The sequence below is a fragment of the Lonchura striata genome, chromosome 4 (assembly GCF_050655825.1).
Source record: "Lonchura striata isolate lonStrDom1 chromosome 4, ASM5065582v1, whole genome shotgun sequence".
In the NCBI taxonomy this organism is placed as follows: domain Eukaryota; kingdom Metazoa; phylum Chordata; class Aves; order Passeriformes; family Estrildidae; genus Lonchura; species Lonchura striata.
The window spans coordinates 26,739,394-26,757,018 of NC_140706.1; the positions used below are offsets into that span (position 1 = coordinate 26,739,394).

Genomic DNA, 17,625 nt, shown 5'->3' on the forward strand with positions numbered 1-17,625 from the left:
CTCCCTGACAGTTTTGGCATTTTCTATCAAAACAAATATTCATGGAAGTAACACCAAGACACTTCCCAGCCACCTGGCCTGATGACCAGTAGGACTCCCTCAGGGGAATAAGCATCTGCAGTCAGAGCTACTACCAAGATAACTGTGCTTTAATAGTTAAAGTCAGACACTGCTCCATGAAAACCAGAGTTGTTTCAGTGCTAAGGCTAACACAATCAAGTCCTTGAAATGTAAATGAGGAATTTGATTTTCAAAGAAAAAAAAAAGTTCTTGATAATAATATCACTAGTGGTCATCATATCTTTGACTATCAGGTTATGCTTCTTATCTTGCTGCTTGCTGTATAGTTAGTAAGAAGTAGTTCTCTTGGGTTTGAGGAATGAAACCATTGGGGATATATTAGAAGAGACATATTTAATTTGATCTTCCAGATATTTGTGTTTCTGTGTAAGTTATGGGTGGAAATACGCTTGAATAATAAGTGTTTCTGCTCAGGAAAAGAGAAGGATATTTACAGTGAAAAGCCAGCAGTTTCCAGGATGCTCTTAGTGCTTCTGCTTGAAAGGTCAATTTGGGACAGTCATCCTTATACTTCTGCCCTTGAACAGGAAAACTTAAATATACACAGCTGGTCATGCTGGTGCGTAAGAGAAGGGTGCAACAAATCCACAGGTGCCCTTGGGATGGAGAACTACTGCAATGCAAGCTCCAACAAAACCTGAGAACTGAATGTCATGTTTTCCATGCACTCAGATCTTAGAGAAGAGTTTGAAAGGCAAATAAATCTGGATTTAAGTGTTAATTGCTTTCCTTAAATATTTCATAAGCAGTGCTCCTGACACCAACTCCTGACAATCCCAGCCCCTCTTGCAGGAACAGCATTATCCACTCCAGGCCCATATATAATAACACGTTTCTAAATCCATTTCAAACATGTATTTAAAACACTCTTCTCTTTCATAAATACGACCTTGCATTCTTAATATGCAAAAATAATCTGTAAAACTCATTTAAAGCCACATTAATCTCTTCTTCGAAATCTGACATCTTGCAAAGACATTTCAAATTGGTTCCTGGGCTAGCAGCATGGAAAGTGAAACAGATGAATCCACAATGTCTCCCTAAGTGACAATGATGGGACAAAGGGAGACTATGACAAGAATTTGTTTTATGGGAGTAGGGCAGACTATGTCTTTGATTTGTGCTTTTTTTTTTAAAGGAATGTCTGGTGGAACTAAATCAAGATTTCTATGATGCAACATTAACAACAAAACACGGGACCCTCTAGAAGCTTAGCAAAAGACTTCTCCATGCTTGAGCAGATGAACAGTAGCTGCCACAGAGCTCCAGAAACAAAAGGCAAAGAGCACAGTGGAAAGAAGAATTCTCTGAGAGAAAACCAAACAACACAGTTGTTTGGACATGTTAGATGTGGTCCATAGAGAACATAGGCACTATGTCAGAGTAATTTGGCTTAGGGCTTGCAAACAAACCTATGAATTTCTGAAGATTTTAAAACCTTCAGAAAATGTTCTGTTCCAGATAAATTTTATGTTCTGATCCAGATAATTTTAACCTTTCACCTTTGTCTTTAAGGTGTAAATATTTTAAACATAGTTCTATCTTTAAACTTAATGTTTCAACCATGTTTTCCAAAAATATCCTTTTTCTCTTGAAAAGAAATGGTTTTGCATCAGGAAAAGGCCACTTTTTGAAACATGTGGGATAGGAACACTACTAATTTTCCCAAAATCGTGATCTGAAATTTGTAGCAAAACATGAAATTGGGATTCTACTTGTCACTCTGAGTGAGAGAGCAGTCCTGTTACTTATGCAGCATACATCCCGTCTCAGACAACAAAAGCATTAGAGCATTAGCTGGTTTATCAGTATTTTTTGAGGAATCAGCACAGAGAGAAAAGATTTCAAAGTACTGCTTGGGAACAAATTGTCCTGCTACATTTCAGTGAAGAATTATAGAAGTACCAGTACTTGTATGCTGAATCACAAAGGACCAACTTCCTTTTGAAGCTACCCTTTCACATGTCATTTTTTATATGGCTGCAGACAGAAAGGATTTGGGGTGACTTGACTGAGACGAAGGCAGTGATGAAAGGAAAGTAAAGCTTTCTTTAGTAAACACACATAGAACTTGCTTGGAGGTATAATCGATAGCAAGTAAACCAGTTAAAAGTCAGTGTTTATCAGTGACTGCATTTCAGTGCATTCTCTTCTAAACAATTCTCCTTCTCTGTCATTTTGAAGTGACCTTGGAGGTCAGGAGAAGAAAAACATAGCAGTTCATCTCCTCCTCTTTTTATTTTTTCCTCCTTTGCTGTGTATTTACTGGAAAATAAATATTTACAGCCAATTATCACAACATCAAAGCCATGACACGTGTCTTGCAGGCAAAAAACATTGCTGTGTCTGTTTGGAAAATGTACTTCACCTGAAGGTTAACCTGCTCATATGGTCAGGAAACATTGCCTGCTCCAGCAACATTTTCTTTGCTCTAAGTACTAGACAATTAATTTGAAAGAAATAAGAAAACAGTTCCAATTAAAAATAAGTGCTATTTAATTAATGGCAAAGCTCCCAGTGTGTTCAAAAGAATTGAATCAGGCCTGTTTATGCATTACAGCCTGGCTTCACAACCTCAGCTGCACAAGAGTTTGTGATATCTCTTCTCTGAATCCAGGCAGCAGCCAGAACAGTTTGGGCTGTGCTTCCCCAATCTCTGTACAGATGAAAACAGATCCATGAGAGCCTGGGCAGGACCAATCTCTTGGCACACCATACACCTGGCACCGCTGCCACCAGAGAAGGACATGGTCACAAGAGATGATCCTCTTCTTATCCAGAGCCTTATGGGCAAATGGCTGGTTACCACTGGCCTGAACGAGAGGCACCTCCCCATGCTGTACAGATGGAGGTTGGCTGTTCTGAGGCCAAGAGCTTGGCCCAAAGTGGCTCCTGAGCCACTGCACGAGCCAGATGGCTGCTGGAAGCTAGAGTTTATTCTTGATGCTGAATACAGCCATGGGTTGAGAGCAGATTTCAGCCCGTGTATGCATACGTGCTCTACAGTGGGAGCAGTTTCACTCAAAGAGCATTTCTGACCATCCATATCACTTTCCTCAGTAAGCTTAGGGGACAAAGAAAAGCCTTAAAATTAGCCAGAAATCAAAGCAGCTAGCAATCCTCTATTAATCACATATAATAAAGCAATCCCAGAGATAGCAGTAGGTAGCAGACTCATCAGACCACACACATAGGAGGCTCCCCTGATAGTGAGGTCCAACCAATAAGCATTACCTTGGTTTTTGGGCAGCAGCATGTGCTGCATTAGGACACTGTACAGGCCCTAGGCTTGCAAGCATTACTCCTGCAGTAATGCCTACTTAAAATATATAATATTTTTAATCTTTCAAAGCCAGTTTAAAAATCTTGAATTGCAAATTATGTTCAGTTAAACCTTCATCAAAATATCATGAAATATTTAAAACTACACAATGATGCCCTATAAAAGGGCAACTAACTCTCCAGTAATGTTTGTACCAGACCAAAAGTCTACAGGGCCTGAAGCTCATTGTATCTACTGGCTGTACTGATCTGCTGATCTACTGCCAGAGCATTTCTCTGATAAAAGCCCTCTGCTACATACACACAAAGCTAAAGGGAGGTAGGAACAGCTCAGAATTTTTTTCTTTTGGCTGTGATCTTCCCTGGAAAGTGCCCAAATGGTGGCATTGGACAGAAGCCCACAGCAGTACACCCACTCATGTGCTTATGCAGTACTCCTCTCTTGTGGAAAAATGGAAATCCCCCTAAAAACTGTGCCATATGCAACAAGAGATGATTCATTAGTCTTTATAGCACTCACTCATTAAAGGACTGTTATGAAACCAACATTATGCCTTCAATCCCACAGCTACCCAAAATAGTGTGAGACTTACCAAGAACTCCCTTCCAACATCCCTTGGTACTGGAAGAGAAAATGAGGATCTCAGGGTAGAGAGAGACAAGTCGTGTTCCCAAATAATCCCATGTGGTATCAATTAATTACTCAGACCAACACGGTAGAGTTAGCAGGTGCTTGGATCTTCCCTAGGAAGCATACAGTAGCAACACAAGCTAATTGCTGTCCTACAAATATCTTCCTAAGGAAATCATTGCTTCATCAGAAAGTCATGCCTTGCAGATGCATGATTAGGTGGGGACTACTTGCTACTTGGTAGTAGCTACTGAACACTGACTGCTTTCTGTTTTAACTCCTGCTAATCTGATCTCACCTAATAGGAGCTCTGATGGTGACTTTGTGGAAAACTAAAAATACGTAAATATATACTAGCATTTTTAACACATAAAAACACTGAATAATGTAGTTTTAAAAGACCTGCAAAAATGGGTATATTTTAACATTTGTAAAATCCAGAGCTAGACTTGTCTCCTGGCTGACAGCTGTGCACCAGATATTTGGTCCAGAGGTCCCTTTAAGGACACAACTGGCTATCCATCAAGCAGGATGAACTTAAGCCCTGCCTGCACACCTCCCTGATACACCCCTGGCACCAGTGGCCAGGGTCAAGCTTGCATGGGTTTGCATAAGTGGTGACATTCAGAGTGATTAATGTAAATTAGTCAGACATGTGGCTTCAAATTTAGTGAAATAAACAAATTCAGTTCCTGCAAGGACATGCCTTGCTCTATCTAAAGTGGAAAGAATAACACTAAGCAAGCTCAGAAAACATATTTTCAAAACTAGCAGCATTAGCTCCTATTTCAAACCTTGTAAGTTTGAGCATCAACATCTTTCTGTCTTATGGAAAGAGAATATCGTGAGTCTAGATGCACTAAACACACACTCTGACCAGGTACATAGGCACAGCTGGGGCACAGTTTGGTAACCACAGCCTTATCTGGCCAAGAAGGCTGCTCTGTGCTGTGTCCCTGGGTTGGGTGCTGCACACCAGCAGCCCTTGCAGACCCCACACCATGCAAGTTCCAGGTGCTGCCAAAAGCAGACCAAACATGCTTTGGGTCGAAAGCTCCACAGAAAGTCCTTGTGCTCTCAGCAGCCAGGGCATTTTAATAAACGAGCAACAGCCTAATGATGACCATAATTTTCAAGTAGGTTATGGGAATCTTTCAGGCCAGCATGTGAAAGCTTTTTGTCTGAAGACTATGCTACAGGTGGAAAAACTTCCAAAAAATAAATTATTTTTGTTGGAGCGCATTGTCCCCTGCAGATTCACTCTGCTGGTGAGATCTGTGGCCATGGCCAGACTACTGTGTGCACATCAGCACCCCCCAGCCCTGTCCATTGTCTTCTGTTTCCCTCCCCATGCCAGGCAGAGTCAGGGCAGAACCAGTGGATGAATAATGAGCAGCACAGCTCTTGTGCTTCCATTGCCAAGTAAGACATGTTTTTTTCTGGTGACAGAAGCCAGAGATAACACCCTTAGACATGAAACACTAGCTGCCCTCCCATTCCCCTGTCCCACGGATGGCAGAGAAACCACACAAGTGCCCTCACCTTGCTGGGGTTGTTCCTCTCGGCGGGACAAGGCTGGGAGCTGCCAGCACTGGAACTCCAGCCCGTCTCCTGCAGGAGGTCGGGGGGCTGCTGCCTGGTCTGCCGCGACACCACGAAGTGAACCTGCTTCTCGCTGGCCTGCGGGAGGAGGCACAGTGTGAATCCCATGGCCCCAGTGCAGCAAACCCCTGCACCTCAGCCCCTGAGTGTCTGTGAAATGCAGGAACCACTTCAACAGGCTTGGATTTCCCATTAATGAGGTTGCTATGACATAAAGCAGTAGCATCAGTTCAGGTCAATGAAGTCCATAAAAGTTTACTGTCAGCTACTTAATATTTCTCTTGAAAATTTGGTGTTAACTCTACAAAATCCTTTCTACCTGCCCCAAATTTGGCTGGAAGCAGCGATCCACCACAGTCAGCTCTGATCAGCTCTCATCTACACCTATGTATACCACTGCAAAGCAGAAATTTCCCTGCCATGGTAGAGAGACAGGCAGACTGCCAGAGCTGTTGCTGCCCAATGGATGGGAAAGCTGAAAAAGATACAATTAACCCTGAAACCAGGGATGTGCTTAGGCCTTGCCCAGTGGAAGTTGGGAATAAACAATGTAATTAAGTCCACCTGCATGCAATGAACATGACAAATGAAAGGAAGCTTAAAGAAAGGGAGAAAAGTTATTTTCTTTAGTGAAATGAAATCCTAACTGCAACAGAGCACAGAGAAAGAGGGTAGGCACAAGAAAGCACACAGGGTAATGAAGTTTAGGATGGGAAAGCAGCTCACAAACTCTGACTCAAGAAGAGCAGCTTCAAAGCAAATAACCCAAGCTCAAAGAACTACTTGGCCTTTTTTCATCATGCAGTCAGAATACTTGCATGCCTGAGAGGTGCTGCAGTGCTTCTACTGAGATTATGTTTGTTATTTTTAAGGGGCTCTGTGTGTGTTTGACTGATCTTAATGTTAATTCTGTATACAGGTGGGGTTTTTTCTGTCTTATTGAATAAGTACTGTTTCCCTAGAAGCAAATGGCTTCATTTGCCCCTCAGTGAGGCTCATATGAATCTGTTCAAGACAACAGTGATGCAAAGATAAAACTGAGAGGGAGTGGAGTTTACCTGGATAAATCATAGATGCCTGCCATAAACCAACATACTGAACTGAGAGTAGCAATAACCTCAGTGCTACAGAAGCATACTCAGAAGAAGTAAAAATTAATCCTCTAATCTCCTTCTCTCTAGGCTAAAGACCTGGCTGTTATGCTAGGAAGGAGAGGCTCTTGATGACTAGTCTGCAGAGGCACTCCTGCCTGCTTGCTCTCAGGTTATATGGGAGGAAGAGCTCAGTATCTAGCGTGAAGCCCCCCACAAACACATCTGGAGCCTGATGGCCTGGGGCTGCACTTGGAATGCTTGTTGGTACCACAGCCCCGGGGGCTGCTGACGTCCTGGCTCACTTCCTGGCACTGCTCAATGGGGAGAAGCTCCAAGGGAAGCTGGCGCTGAAAAAGCAGCTGAAAACTAAACCCAGATCCAGTTGTGCTATTGAAATCAAAACTTCCACAGACAATTAACAGAAGCCAGAGGAAGCTTCTGTTTTTATAGCTTGGTTTGTCCTTTCTGGAGCTGAATTCAATAGCTGTAGATGAGAGTTTTAAAAAAGCATTGGAAAAATGTCATTTTAGTTAAGAAAAAGCAACTTACCTCTCCTAGACCTCCAACTTCAACTTGAAATATACATGTTCAAGCCATGCTATTTTCAGCGAAGTAAAAAAAGTGCACATCTTTGTTACTTTCCCAATATCTTGGGATATGCTATTTTTTTTTAACTAGAAACTCAAATCTTTACAGCTTCTTAATATATAATTTGGTGTACACACACATATTTCAAAATAACTTCCTAGGCATTTTTAACAGATCCGGTTTTATGGAATATTAATTCAACTGGTACCCAAAAGCAGAATTCTGTATGTTGGGAGAAAGGAAACCATCTTGGTCCCTAGTTTGTAATATGACTGAGGTGGAACTGAACAACACGAACTTCCCAAGGGCATGTGGCCCTATGAAAATACAGTTTTGTCAAAAACGAAGTTTCAGTTTAACACAACTTCTTTTTGAAATTTATCTGTTGCCATATGGTAAGCCTCAAAGATGGTTATTTAGAGAAAGGTTGTAAAACATGATTAATTCTCATAGAACAACTAGCAAAAGTTCAACAAGAGTCTCTGTTGCAATGGTACATTTGTCTATGGGCCAGTCAAGCTGAGTAGTTTCTCAGAAGTCAGAGTGGTTTAGAAAGTTATCCAAACAACAAGAACAGCTTTTGTATTTACATACATAGGAAAACCCATTAATGTTTCCACCGATCAGATTATTTATTGCTGATTCATTCTAATCTCTCCCTCCCTCTTACCAGTGGCTTTTCCCACAATTCTTTCTCTGTATTTTATGTTGAAGTGAGAATCAAAGAAAGGAGGTGAGCTTTGATACTGAGTGCCAGTAAGAGCTGAAACACTCTTTTGTAAGAATTAAAATCTGTTACAGCCAAAGCAAATCAAGCAGGAAGGCAGAGACACAATGGCAGCTTCTGACCATCTAGTAGAGAATCGCATCTTAGAAAGAGGCAGCAGGGCTGCTCCTGGCAGAAGCTGCTCCATGTCTCACCAGGATGATGGAGCACAGATATGCTCCACATCACAACCTGCTTGTCAGAGGCAGTTGTTGGGTAGAAGAGCTGCTCATCTGCTCCTAGCAGCTGCTCTGAACTATGGTGGGGGAAGGAGGTGAGGAGAAGGGTGAACATTTGGGGTCAGTAAAATCTGACTCAGCCCATGTATCTTGGCTTGATGTGCTCACACGGGCACCTCATATCTGTTACCTTGCTCCTTTTCTTGTCACTCTCATGGAAAACAGATGTGGAATGTCTCGTTATTTAGATTCAAAGTGCCACTTCTGACACAAGGCCATGGCTTAAGATGATGTGACAAACAGGAGGCAGCAAATTCCCAAGTGTTATGATGTGTGCACATTCCTAATTAGCACTTACATGTTTTCTTCATTTCAGTTCTTGTGACAGAGCTCAGAGCTTATAAACAGCCAGACACCTAATCTACTGATTAGCAACTGCTTCACATATGCTAGTGTATCGTTTCTGTAGGCCTCAATTGTCTCAATTATTCATTATTTAAAAGTCAAAAATAATCAGATTACACAGAAATCTGACATTCTTCCTGCTGTGCTTGGTTTAACAAGCCACTGAACCTTTTAGTGAATGTTCTGTTTTTAAAGAAACTGATGGTGTATTTGCAGCTTTCACCACCATAAATTAGAAGACCTCAATGCACTGCAAGTGGCATGCTGAGCTCTCCACAGGCAGGAAGGATGCTGTTGAGAAATCAGAAGACACAGTGAAATAGCCCTTCGTGTAAGAAGCAAACGCAAAACACCTGTGGCTTCAAGTATAAAGGTTTTTCTCTGGCATAACATGGAAACAGGAAAGGCAAATGGTAATTGATGAAAAACATAACAAAAAAGACACAGGTTCCAGGAATTTTGCATTAGACAACTGTGATTCATAGAGCTCACATCAATGCAGTATAATCCTGGCTGTTTGGAAACTTGAGTTTCCCCTTTGATGGACTTGTTTAAATTCCAAGGGATTGGTGTGCATTTCAAGCATTATTATAATTAACATCCACTCTTTGGAGACCAATAAGGGCTCTAGTAGCATTTTTAAACACTTGTATGTGAATACTCTTGTTAGTAATTTTTTCCATTGCATCTCATGTGTTTTTTGCTTATGAAGCACTTATGCCTTATTTTGTAGCCATAAAGAATTGTTCCAAGAATAATAGCTTTTTAGAAAATTTTTCATTCCAGACTTGTTGCCCTCAGAGAATTTAAACCTTCCCCTTCTGTTCTCAGTGAGCTACGTAAGGTAATCCAGAAAGATGCTGGACCAGAATTTCAACAACTGGCATTATGTAAGGGGATGACATTTTCTTCACCTATGCTATAAACTTCACAAAAAAAGTTGGCTACAACCAACCAACTGTGATTCTATGCTAACATGGGAATCCTTTCCACAAAATGCATGGAACTGACTGTTTGTTTCAGTCTGACTGATATTACTCTGATTATATCTGTCAGAAAGAAGAAGAAGCTGGTCTGATTTGATGTCTTGTTATTGAAGCCCATGAAATTCTTCAATATGTGAACAGTCTACATGCCTCCAAATGAAATTCAAAATTGCACATGTATAGTAACAGTTATAAAAAAGAGATAAAAGCAACAAAAGATTCTCGGCTTTACTTTTTATGTTGAAGTTTTCTAAAAACATAGTCTGTAAACAAAAAACCCCAATTGGTTCTGGAGGGAAGATTAGGCAGAAGCTGATCAATTTTGCGGCTGAGAAAGGTTTTTTTTTTTGTTAGTTTTTTTTTGTTTGTTTGTTTGTTTGTTTGTTTTTTCTATCTGACAGGTCTGTATTAGCACTCATTTAGTACTTCACATGAGTCTAAACAGATATTAATAACTACACATCCATTTTCCCAAAACTTCTGTATTTCCATATACTGGATTTAGGTAAGAAATACCTACAGGGTGTGGACTACCTTATACTGGTAGTCCACTGCCTTAGGCTACTCTGGTTTGTTCCAGGACTGAACCAGAGAGCACTGTGACTCCTGAGACAGAGGAGTCAGGATTCTGCTGGAACCAGTTCTGCCAGGGTGCAGGCTGGCATGCCTTCTGGCAGCTGGCATCACTCTGGTGATGATCAGAGGATACAGATGTTTGCACTGATCTGTATTTTACAAAATCTGATGGTATCAGGCACCCCTGTGAGAGTCCATGCCCATGTTCACACTCAAACCCACAATAAAACCAAGAAGCTTTCAGAGGAGTAAATTCCCATTCAGCCTTGACTCCTTCCCTCTTCCAAATACACAGACTCAGTGTTTGCAATGGATGGTGAAAAGACACTGCTTGGTTTTTTGCACAGCTCAAACCCTGTGGTTAAAGTGGGGATGACAAACCTGTATCAGCTGGGCTGCACTCTCTGGACTGCCGTAGCGATGGTCGTGCCCATTGATGGCCAGCACCCGGTCATTCTCCTGCAGCTGTCCATCACGGGCAGCCATGCCACCCTCCAGCAGGTTGAAAATAAATACCCCTGGCTCGTCAGCCTTGCGGACCAGCTTTATTCCCAGCTGCTCATCTGGACTGCTCTTGTTTAGCACAACATGGAAGCTGTCATCCCTATTGCAGTGAGCATCAAGGGAAAGTCCGCTGTTCCGGCATCGGTACCTCTGCTCTCGGAGCACCGTCAGCCGCAGCACGTGGCAGGGCTGCTTCAGGATTGACAGGGCATAGTTGTGAGGCACATTTTTGATGTCCATGCCATTTACCTAGAATAGAGAAGTGTAAATCAGCAGCAGAATGACAATATATTCTGAGTTGGCACTGAGGAGGGCAGATCTATATACACAGATGTCTTCATATGAAGTGACATGTGCTATTTCAAACTGTGTCACACAGAAGGCCAAGTTTGTGGTGCAGAACAATCTTCCCCGCAAGAAAAGGATGCACTGCACAGAAAGTTTGTCCTTTTTCTTCCCCTCTCTCCCTGATAGTCTCCAGACATGCATGTTAGTTTTCATCTTTCTTATTGCTCTTTCCCAAGCTTCAATATCCTTTCATATATCTTAGTTTTATTCCACAGGCTTCTGATTTCAAATTACCTTGCCAGCCTCTCCTTTCACTCCTACTGTTTTCCTGCTGTTTCTTTTCTTCTTTATCTCCCAGCTGTTCTAACGACAGTAAAATTTTTTTTTCACTAATGAATCTCTAATTACAAAGAAGAAAAGAGCCTCAAATAGAAGTTTAAATACCTTGAATATTTACTAACAATTATGCTGATTTACCACACTAGAGAATCAGACTTTCCTTTTTTCCCAGTGTTTTCCATGTAAGATTTAATTTGGATGAGAGTAAAACTGTATAACTACCATTTATAAATTTTGGCTGAGGAAAATAAAGAGGAAAAAAGAGTTTCCAGTCAATCCCATCATGTTCTTATGTGTAAGACTAACTAGGTATTGCATTTTATATTGCTAAATTAAAACCAGTTGTAAGATTGTATTTCATCACTGGCTAGAAAACCTGAATCAGACAAGATATTTCCATGTAGCTTTATACTGCACAGGTTGAACCATTTAAATATTAAGAAACATCCCAAAAATGTAAGAAAAATACTCCCCAGCATGGACAAAAGTACTTGGCTGGTGCAAAAGTACTTGACTTTTGCAGATTTCCTATGTAGAAATGACGAGGCTGTTCTGCTGCAGTCTGGTGGGGAGGACTGCACCCAGAGCGACACAGCTCAACTAGCTTTAGGTTGCTACCTCGGGTACCATAAACAGCATGAGCTGCACCAGGATGGGGCTGAAATTCACAGGAATCCTTGGTAAATCCTGGGCAGTCAGCCATGACTGGGAAGAGCTAGGCTGGGCCCATCCGTGCTACAGTCACAGCTTCATTGCGCAGTTTGGATGTGCTCTGCAGGAATAGCTTTGTCTTAGTGGTGCCATTAACTCTGCTGCTCTGTGCTGGCACCAGGACAAAAAGACTCCCTGAAACATGTAGCTGGGTGGTGGATGCTTATCCAGATGCTGCTGGGAACCACCATCCAGAAGCATTTTTATTCACTGCTAGAGTGAAGTCTGCCCACATTGTGATCCTGGGAAATCTCTTTGGCCAAATCTGTCTGGCATAAAACAGAAGGCATAGCACAATCTTGGCATGCTTCAAGTGTCCTCAGCTACCACTGGAGTCAGCAAAAGCTAGGAAATCGTAGTGCCTTACAGGTGGTGCTCTGAACTTTAGAATGGCTTTCTGCATGCAACATTGCAAATCTCATTGTGATCGACTTTAACAATCTTATTCTTTGTCAGGATATTTTTATCTCGTACCTCCACAGTACTGTACCTTTAGTATCATATCTCCAGGCAGCAATCTTCCATCTCTGGCAATTACCCCATCTCGATAAATATGCTGTATAATAATGTGAACCAAAGGGGTCTCACTGCCTCCCACAATCCTAATGGCCAGATTTTCATGGGGATCGGTACGGCTGATCTTAATGCAGGTAATTTCCCCATCTGGAATCAGGTGATACAGCCTGGGAAAACCTGGAAATGCATATTGTAAGGTATTTATTTGATAACACAGCTTTGCTTTTTTGAAACATGCACTGCATAACCTCAAGTATCTGCCAGTTAGTCAAGCTAGCTTTTATGCATGGATGTGATTTATATCAATTAGGAAGAAAAGGATAGGTAAGCTTGCTGAATGGACTTGAAGGGATCTTTCTACAAATAATATATTCAAACTTCCTTTTTCCCCCACAAAATACAGCCTTAAACCTTTGATGTGATCTGGACAGATAAAATGTACTTACAGTTATACACATCAATATTTTAAGTGAATCAAATGCATTTTAGTCACCAGAGACACCTCAGAACCAGGCCAACAGTTTCTGGCTGGCCCCAGAACAGATGGTCATGGGCACCTCGACAAACATCCATCCCTGCTGTGCTGGGCTGTAAACGCTATCTCACTGGTAGCATCCCAGGCTGCCCTGTTTTCTCAATTTTTAGTGTCACAGTGGAGGACAGGGCTCTCGTCTTGTGACATCCAAGGAAGTCTTATTTATCTTTAGCTACCAGAAAGACAACAAATCAAAGGTTTGGACAAACTAAAGCACACAGTAGTTTCCCTACCAGACTGCTCTACTTTTATCACTGCTTGAACTCTAGGAAATAGGAATGAGTGGTTCTTACTGTGATGTCTCTATTAAAACCACAGTATGCCCAAAGTACCTGGAAATATCCTTGCTGACCGTGGCAATCTGGCTGTGGGGAGGAGGGACTAATAGTGGGCAGGAGTCCTTTTTGTATTTATAATGCACTGGATTAGAGTGTCATCTTCCAAACCCTACTTTTCAACTGGCATGTCTGATTTCACAGCATGTCACTAACACTTTCTTTCCTTCTAGGTCAATTGAAAATTTTAATCCATATTCAGCAGTGAGCAAAGTTGAAGTAAAAGCAGCAGTGAATTTTCCAGCACAGGCATATCAGTCTTCAGTTATTTTGAATTCCCCAAAGCTGAGAGAAAACATTTAAACTTTTTGCATGTGAATCCAATCCAGTGGTTATATGACAAACCTGTAAGTCAAAAAATTAACTGCTAATATTTTTTCAAGAACCTGTTTTAGAAATTAACGTAGTGAACATTAATGAACAGTGGTTAGTGAAAAACGAAACTTTATAGACCAGAATCTGAGAAAGAATAAAAATTTGCTACTACAGAATTAGCAGGCAACAAACCAGCAAGGCACCAAAACCTTTTGAGAGAGAGAGCAAGGGGAAAGAAAGAACAGGAAAAAATATTAAGAAACACCACGTTGCATCCCTTACCACTTCTTTGATCATATGCTCTTCAGGGTGGGAAGCTGTCCTCCTCCATGTCTGTAAAAAGCACCTACCAGTAGCACAGACTTCGACTTTGTGGTTTTACACAGATTTGACAGGCAATAAAAGTCTGTCTAGATAACTACACAGCCTTCACCAACCTAATACTCAACCATTTATTCTTGTAATAGCAGTTTCTGTGCTAATACAGGTTTACTTCCGTTTTGCAGGCAACTTTAATGTTTCGGGAATGGAAGGTGCTTCATTTCACCCATGCTCCTCTACTTTCTAAATGCTATTTGCTCACCTTGTAATTTGCTCAATTCTCTCTAGCCTGAAGGGTGGATTCACTTGATCTAAATCCAGGCCTCAAATGCACAGTTTGGTGATCTACTTGCTCTGACTTCTTTGTAGTCCACAGGTACCCAAAGAGAGTGATTCCCATGCTAAATCACACCCGGAGGTGCCAAATGTTCTCCACTGCTGTGTAAGTAAAGAGGCAATTACCTTTGGCCTCTCAGTGGGGTGCTTAAAGTCAGACAATACAAATACTCCTCAAAAATCACCAATGGCCTGATCCCTGCATCAGAATAAGCATGCACATTTCACACTCTTAGTGTGGCTAAAAGGGTAGTTATGTGTAAAAATACAGATGAAAATCAGGATACCTAGATCTTCTCTGCATGCAAATAAATTAATATACATGTATATATTGAAGACTACCAAAACAGTGCTATAATAGACCTATTATGATTATTCACTTCACATCCTAACAAACTACACTTTTTGACACTGATGTTCATTTTACTAGCTCATTCTAAAAACCCTTCTAAATGAATTATCCAGTTGCATTTCTTGTCCATGGAAAATTGTGGACTGAACGAGCTATTGACACTCTCGTGTTATTTCAACAGTGTATTTATCGTGTAATTATCCCAGAGCAAAATCAGGTTAATGTGGCAGTGAACAAGTCTCCACACTTGTACAAGACTTATCCACATCTTTACATACATATAAACATAAACAGGTTTATTTTCATTTTGAACAATGCCTTACCTGGTTTCTTAAGCCTTGCAGTGGTACCTGGCTGACTCTCAGTATGACTTTATGTAGATTTTTTTAGAGGAATTTTTAATGTCTAATTTCCTTCTGAAATGTGCAATCTACAGCAACCGAAATATTTCCAAGATGTTTTTATTTTGCCAGTCTGCAAGTCTCTAATGCCACCTTTTCATGGTTAGCAGGCTGTACTGTCTCACTTTATCTCTTCATTTAATTTGCATTCTTTATAAAATATACACAATAAACAAATTTTTTCTCCTCGGGCTAAGCAACCAAAATAACTTATCTATGATCCATTAATTTCTGCTCTCTTACTTGAAGACTTGCCTCTTCTTTTCATCCAGACATTTACATGGAGATTTGGATTCTCAACAACCTAGACTGCCCTAAGTAAAAGGCCAATGCCTATTTTGATAAACTATAAAGTACACAAAAACACTTTTTAAAAATAAGAAAATTCGTAATTGCTTTTTCACCAAAAAAATCTGCATACATTGTGTGCAGTTTGATGAAAACTTACCATGCATATTTCATGATGATGCCATGTCTAGAAAGCAATGTCTTCAAATTGAATTTTTAATGTCTAGACCATACCCAGAAAAGATGGACCCTGCTTCAGCACCTGGTTGCATACAATGACTGGGGCCTCAGGAGCCCAATTGAAGGAACTTAAACTGAATTGAGGGCTTGTACCTTTCAGACATATATATGTTCTTTTGTAAGGCTGGAGTAACAATTTTCACAGATTCCATTTTCCAGCCCTTACACTCTTACTTAAAATTATCCATTCTCTTTGGTCAGGTTTTCCAGAGCAGGAAAACCCAGGAATATTGCATACCTTTCTTTACCATTTTATATTTCCAGTCCTTAAATATCGAAGAGCTGCTGAATCTAGAAAGAAGGAAACTTTCTGTCTTGTTTTTGGTGATTCTTCCAGGTTTTCCCACAGAGTGTTGTGTTTTTGTCACAGAGGGTTGTGTGGAGCATTCTGAATCTGTCAATATAATAAAATGTCACCTGCATTCAGAAAGATTGTGTAGGCTTTTTTTTCAAGCAATATTCTCTTAATGTTAGTGTGCAATGTTATCAATATTTTCACACATTACTTTATGGTAAACAACATAGAAGAGACCAGCTTTGCACAGTGAACTTCATTTGTCTGGCACAGTGTTGGACACTGAGAATTCTTTAGTATAGTCACCATGACAGAGTATTTACAAAATTTTAAGTATGCTTTCTATTTTTCCCCCACAGTTTATAATATTTAATGGTAGCATTCCTTCAGTGCTCAGGTTTCTGCTGACTTCTGTGCGTATCATGCTCCTTCCATCAGTACTGCCACGAGGGTAGCTTCTGCTTTCATTCCCAGGACTCAGTGTGCCAATGTGCAATGTCTGCAGTGACTCTTGAGTCCAGATTAATCAAAGGTCACTGTAAACAAAACTTGTATCTGTGGTTGCAAGTCCTCATTTAGATCAGGCAGCTTGACTAATGTGCCAGCTCACCCCCACAAATAGGACCATCTGCAGGAGCACACATTCATCCTTCCCAGCATCTGGGCACCAGAATTTAAATTAAGCTTGTATAACCTAGTCTTGGAAAATTAAGTGTCACATGCCCTTGTATTGGTGGGGAACTTTATTCTGCAAATTTTCCTTCCCAATAGATTTTCATTTATTATGCCATTCTCTCAAAGTTTTGCCATCATTTTGATTTAATGCCTTCCATTAATTCTTGGAGATGCTTCTCCAGTGGAGGGGCAGGGAGAAGGTGATGCCAGTTCTAATCTCTCTTCTTGCTTCTGGACATTCCTCTCACCAAAGGAGTCCTAAGAGAACTAAAATGAAACTGTTGTGGAGTTGACTGTGTATCTAAAGAGCAGTGACTCTCATACACAGAAGGCAAATTCATCAGTCTGCAGTAGAGGAAATGCTACAGAGACAATCTTTTTCTTCGGGAAATTGCCTGGCTCATCGTTCCAGAGCAGAGTACTTTGAACCAGTTCTGTAACAGCTGTTCTGGGAAATCAGAATGGCAACTGAATCAAATCTGAGAAAACTAGGAAAACTAGTGGGATTTCTGTGGGTGCAACCGTCCTGAGACAGAGGTTGGGCTGCACTGTCTTGTCCTGGGGCTGGGTAAATAATTTTTTTTTCTGTACACAGAAAGCCTTAATGTCATGAAGTGGTTGATACCACCTGTGTTTCATTTACCTTCTTTTTCTTCACATACTTTTCCAAACACTGAAGCATTTACATTATCTATCTATCATATATATGTGTGTGTATATATATCTCTCAAAAATATAACAGGGTTCACACTGAACAGTACAAGAGGGAAGCCTGTTCTGTGGTTCTGCCAGTGCCTGCTGGGGCTGCCTTGGTCTTGACTGCTGCAAAGCAACACCAGATGGTAGAACCACATCCACTTTGAGACTGAGTTTGACTTTGAAAAACATTTGCCATCCTCAAGCAATCCTAAATTAAATTTGTTTTACAATGTTTTGACTGCAAAATGAGATCAGTGAGTATTTTTGAAAGTCAAAAACACAGCT

General features: G+C 40.9%; 1 protein-coding gene across 10 annotated transcripts in view; it reads right to left on the bottom strand.

Moving 5' to 3' along the window:
- Positions 1–17,625, bottom strand: part of LNX1 (ligand of numb-protein X 1) — a 146,684-nt gene that overhangs the window by 10,767 nt on the left and 118,292 nt on the right. For 9 of the 10 annotated variants that reach the window (XM_085577861.1, XM_085577863.1, XM_085577864.1 and 6 more), the window contains 4 exons: positions 15,910–16,065; positions 12,523–12,725; positions 10,572–10,943; positions 5,537–5,674 (listed from right to left, as the gene is read on the bottom strand). In XM_085577861.1, the coding sequence (XP_085433987.1) occupies positions 5,537–5,674; positions 10,572–10,943; positions 12,523–12,725; positions 15,910–16,065 (869 nt within the window). The remainder of the gene's footprint in view (positions 1–5,536; positions 5,675–10,571; positions 10,944–12,522; positions 12,726–15,909; positions 16,066–17,625) is intronic. The other variant, XM_021529229.3, reaches the window with a different exon arrangement.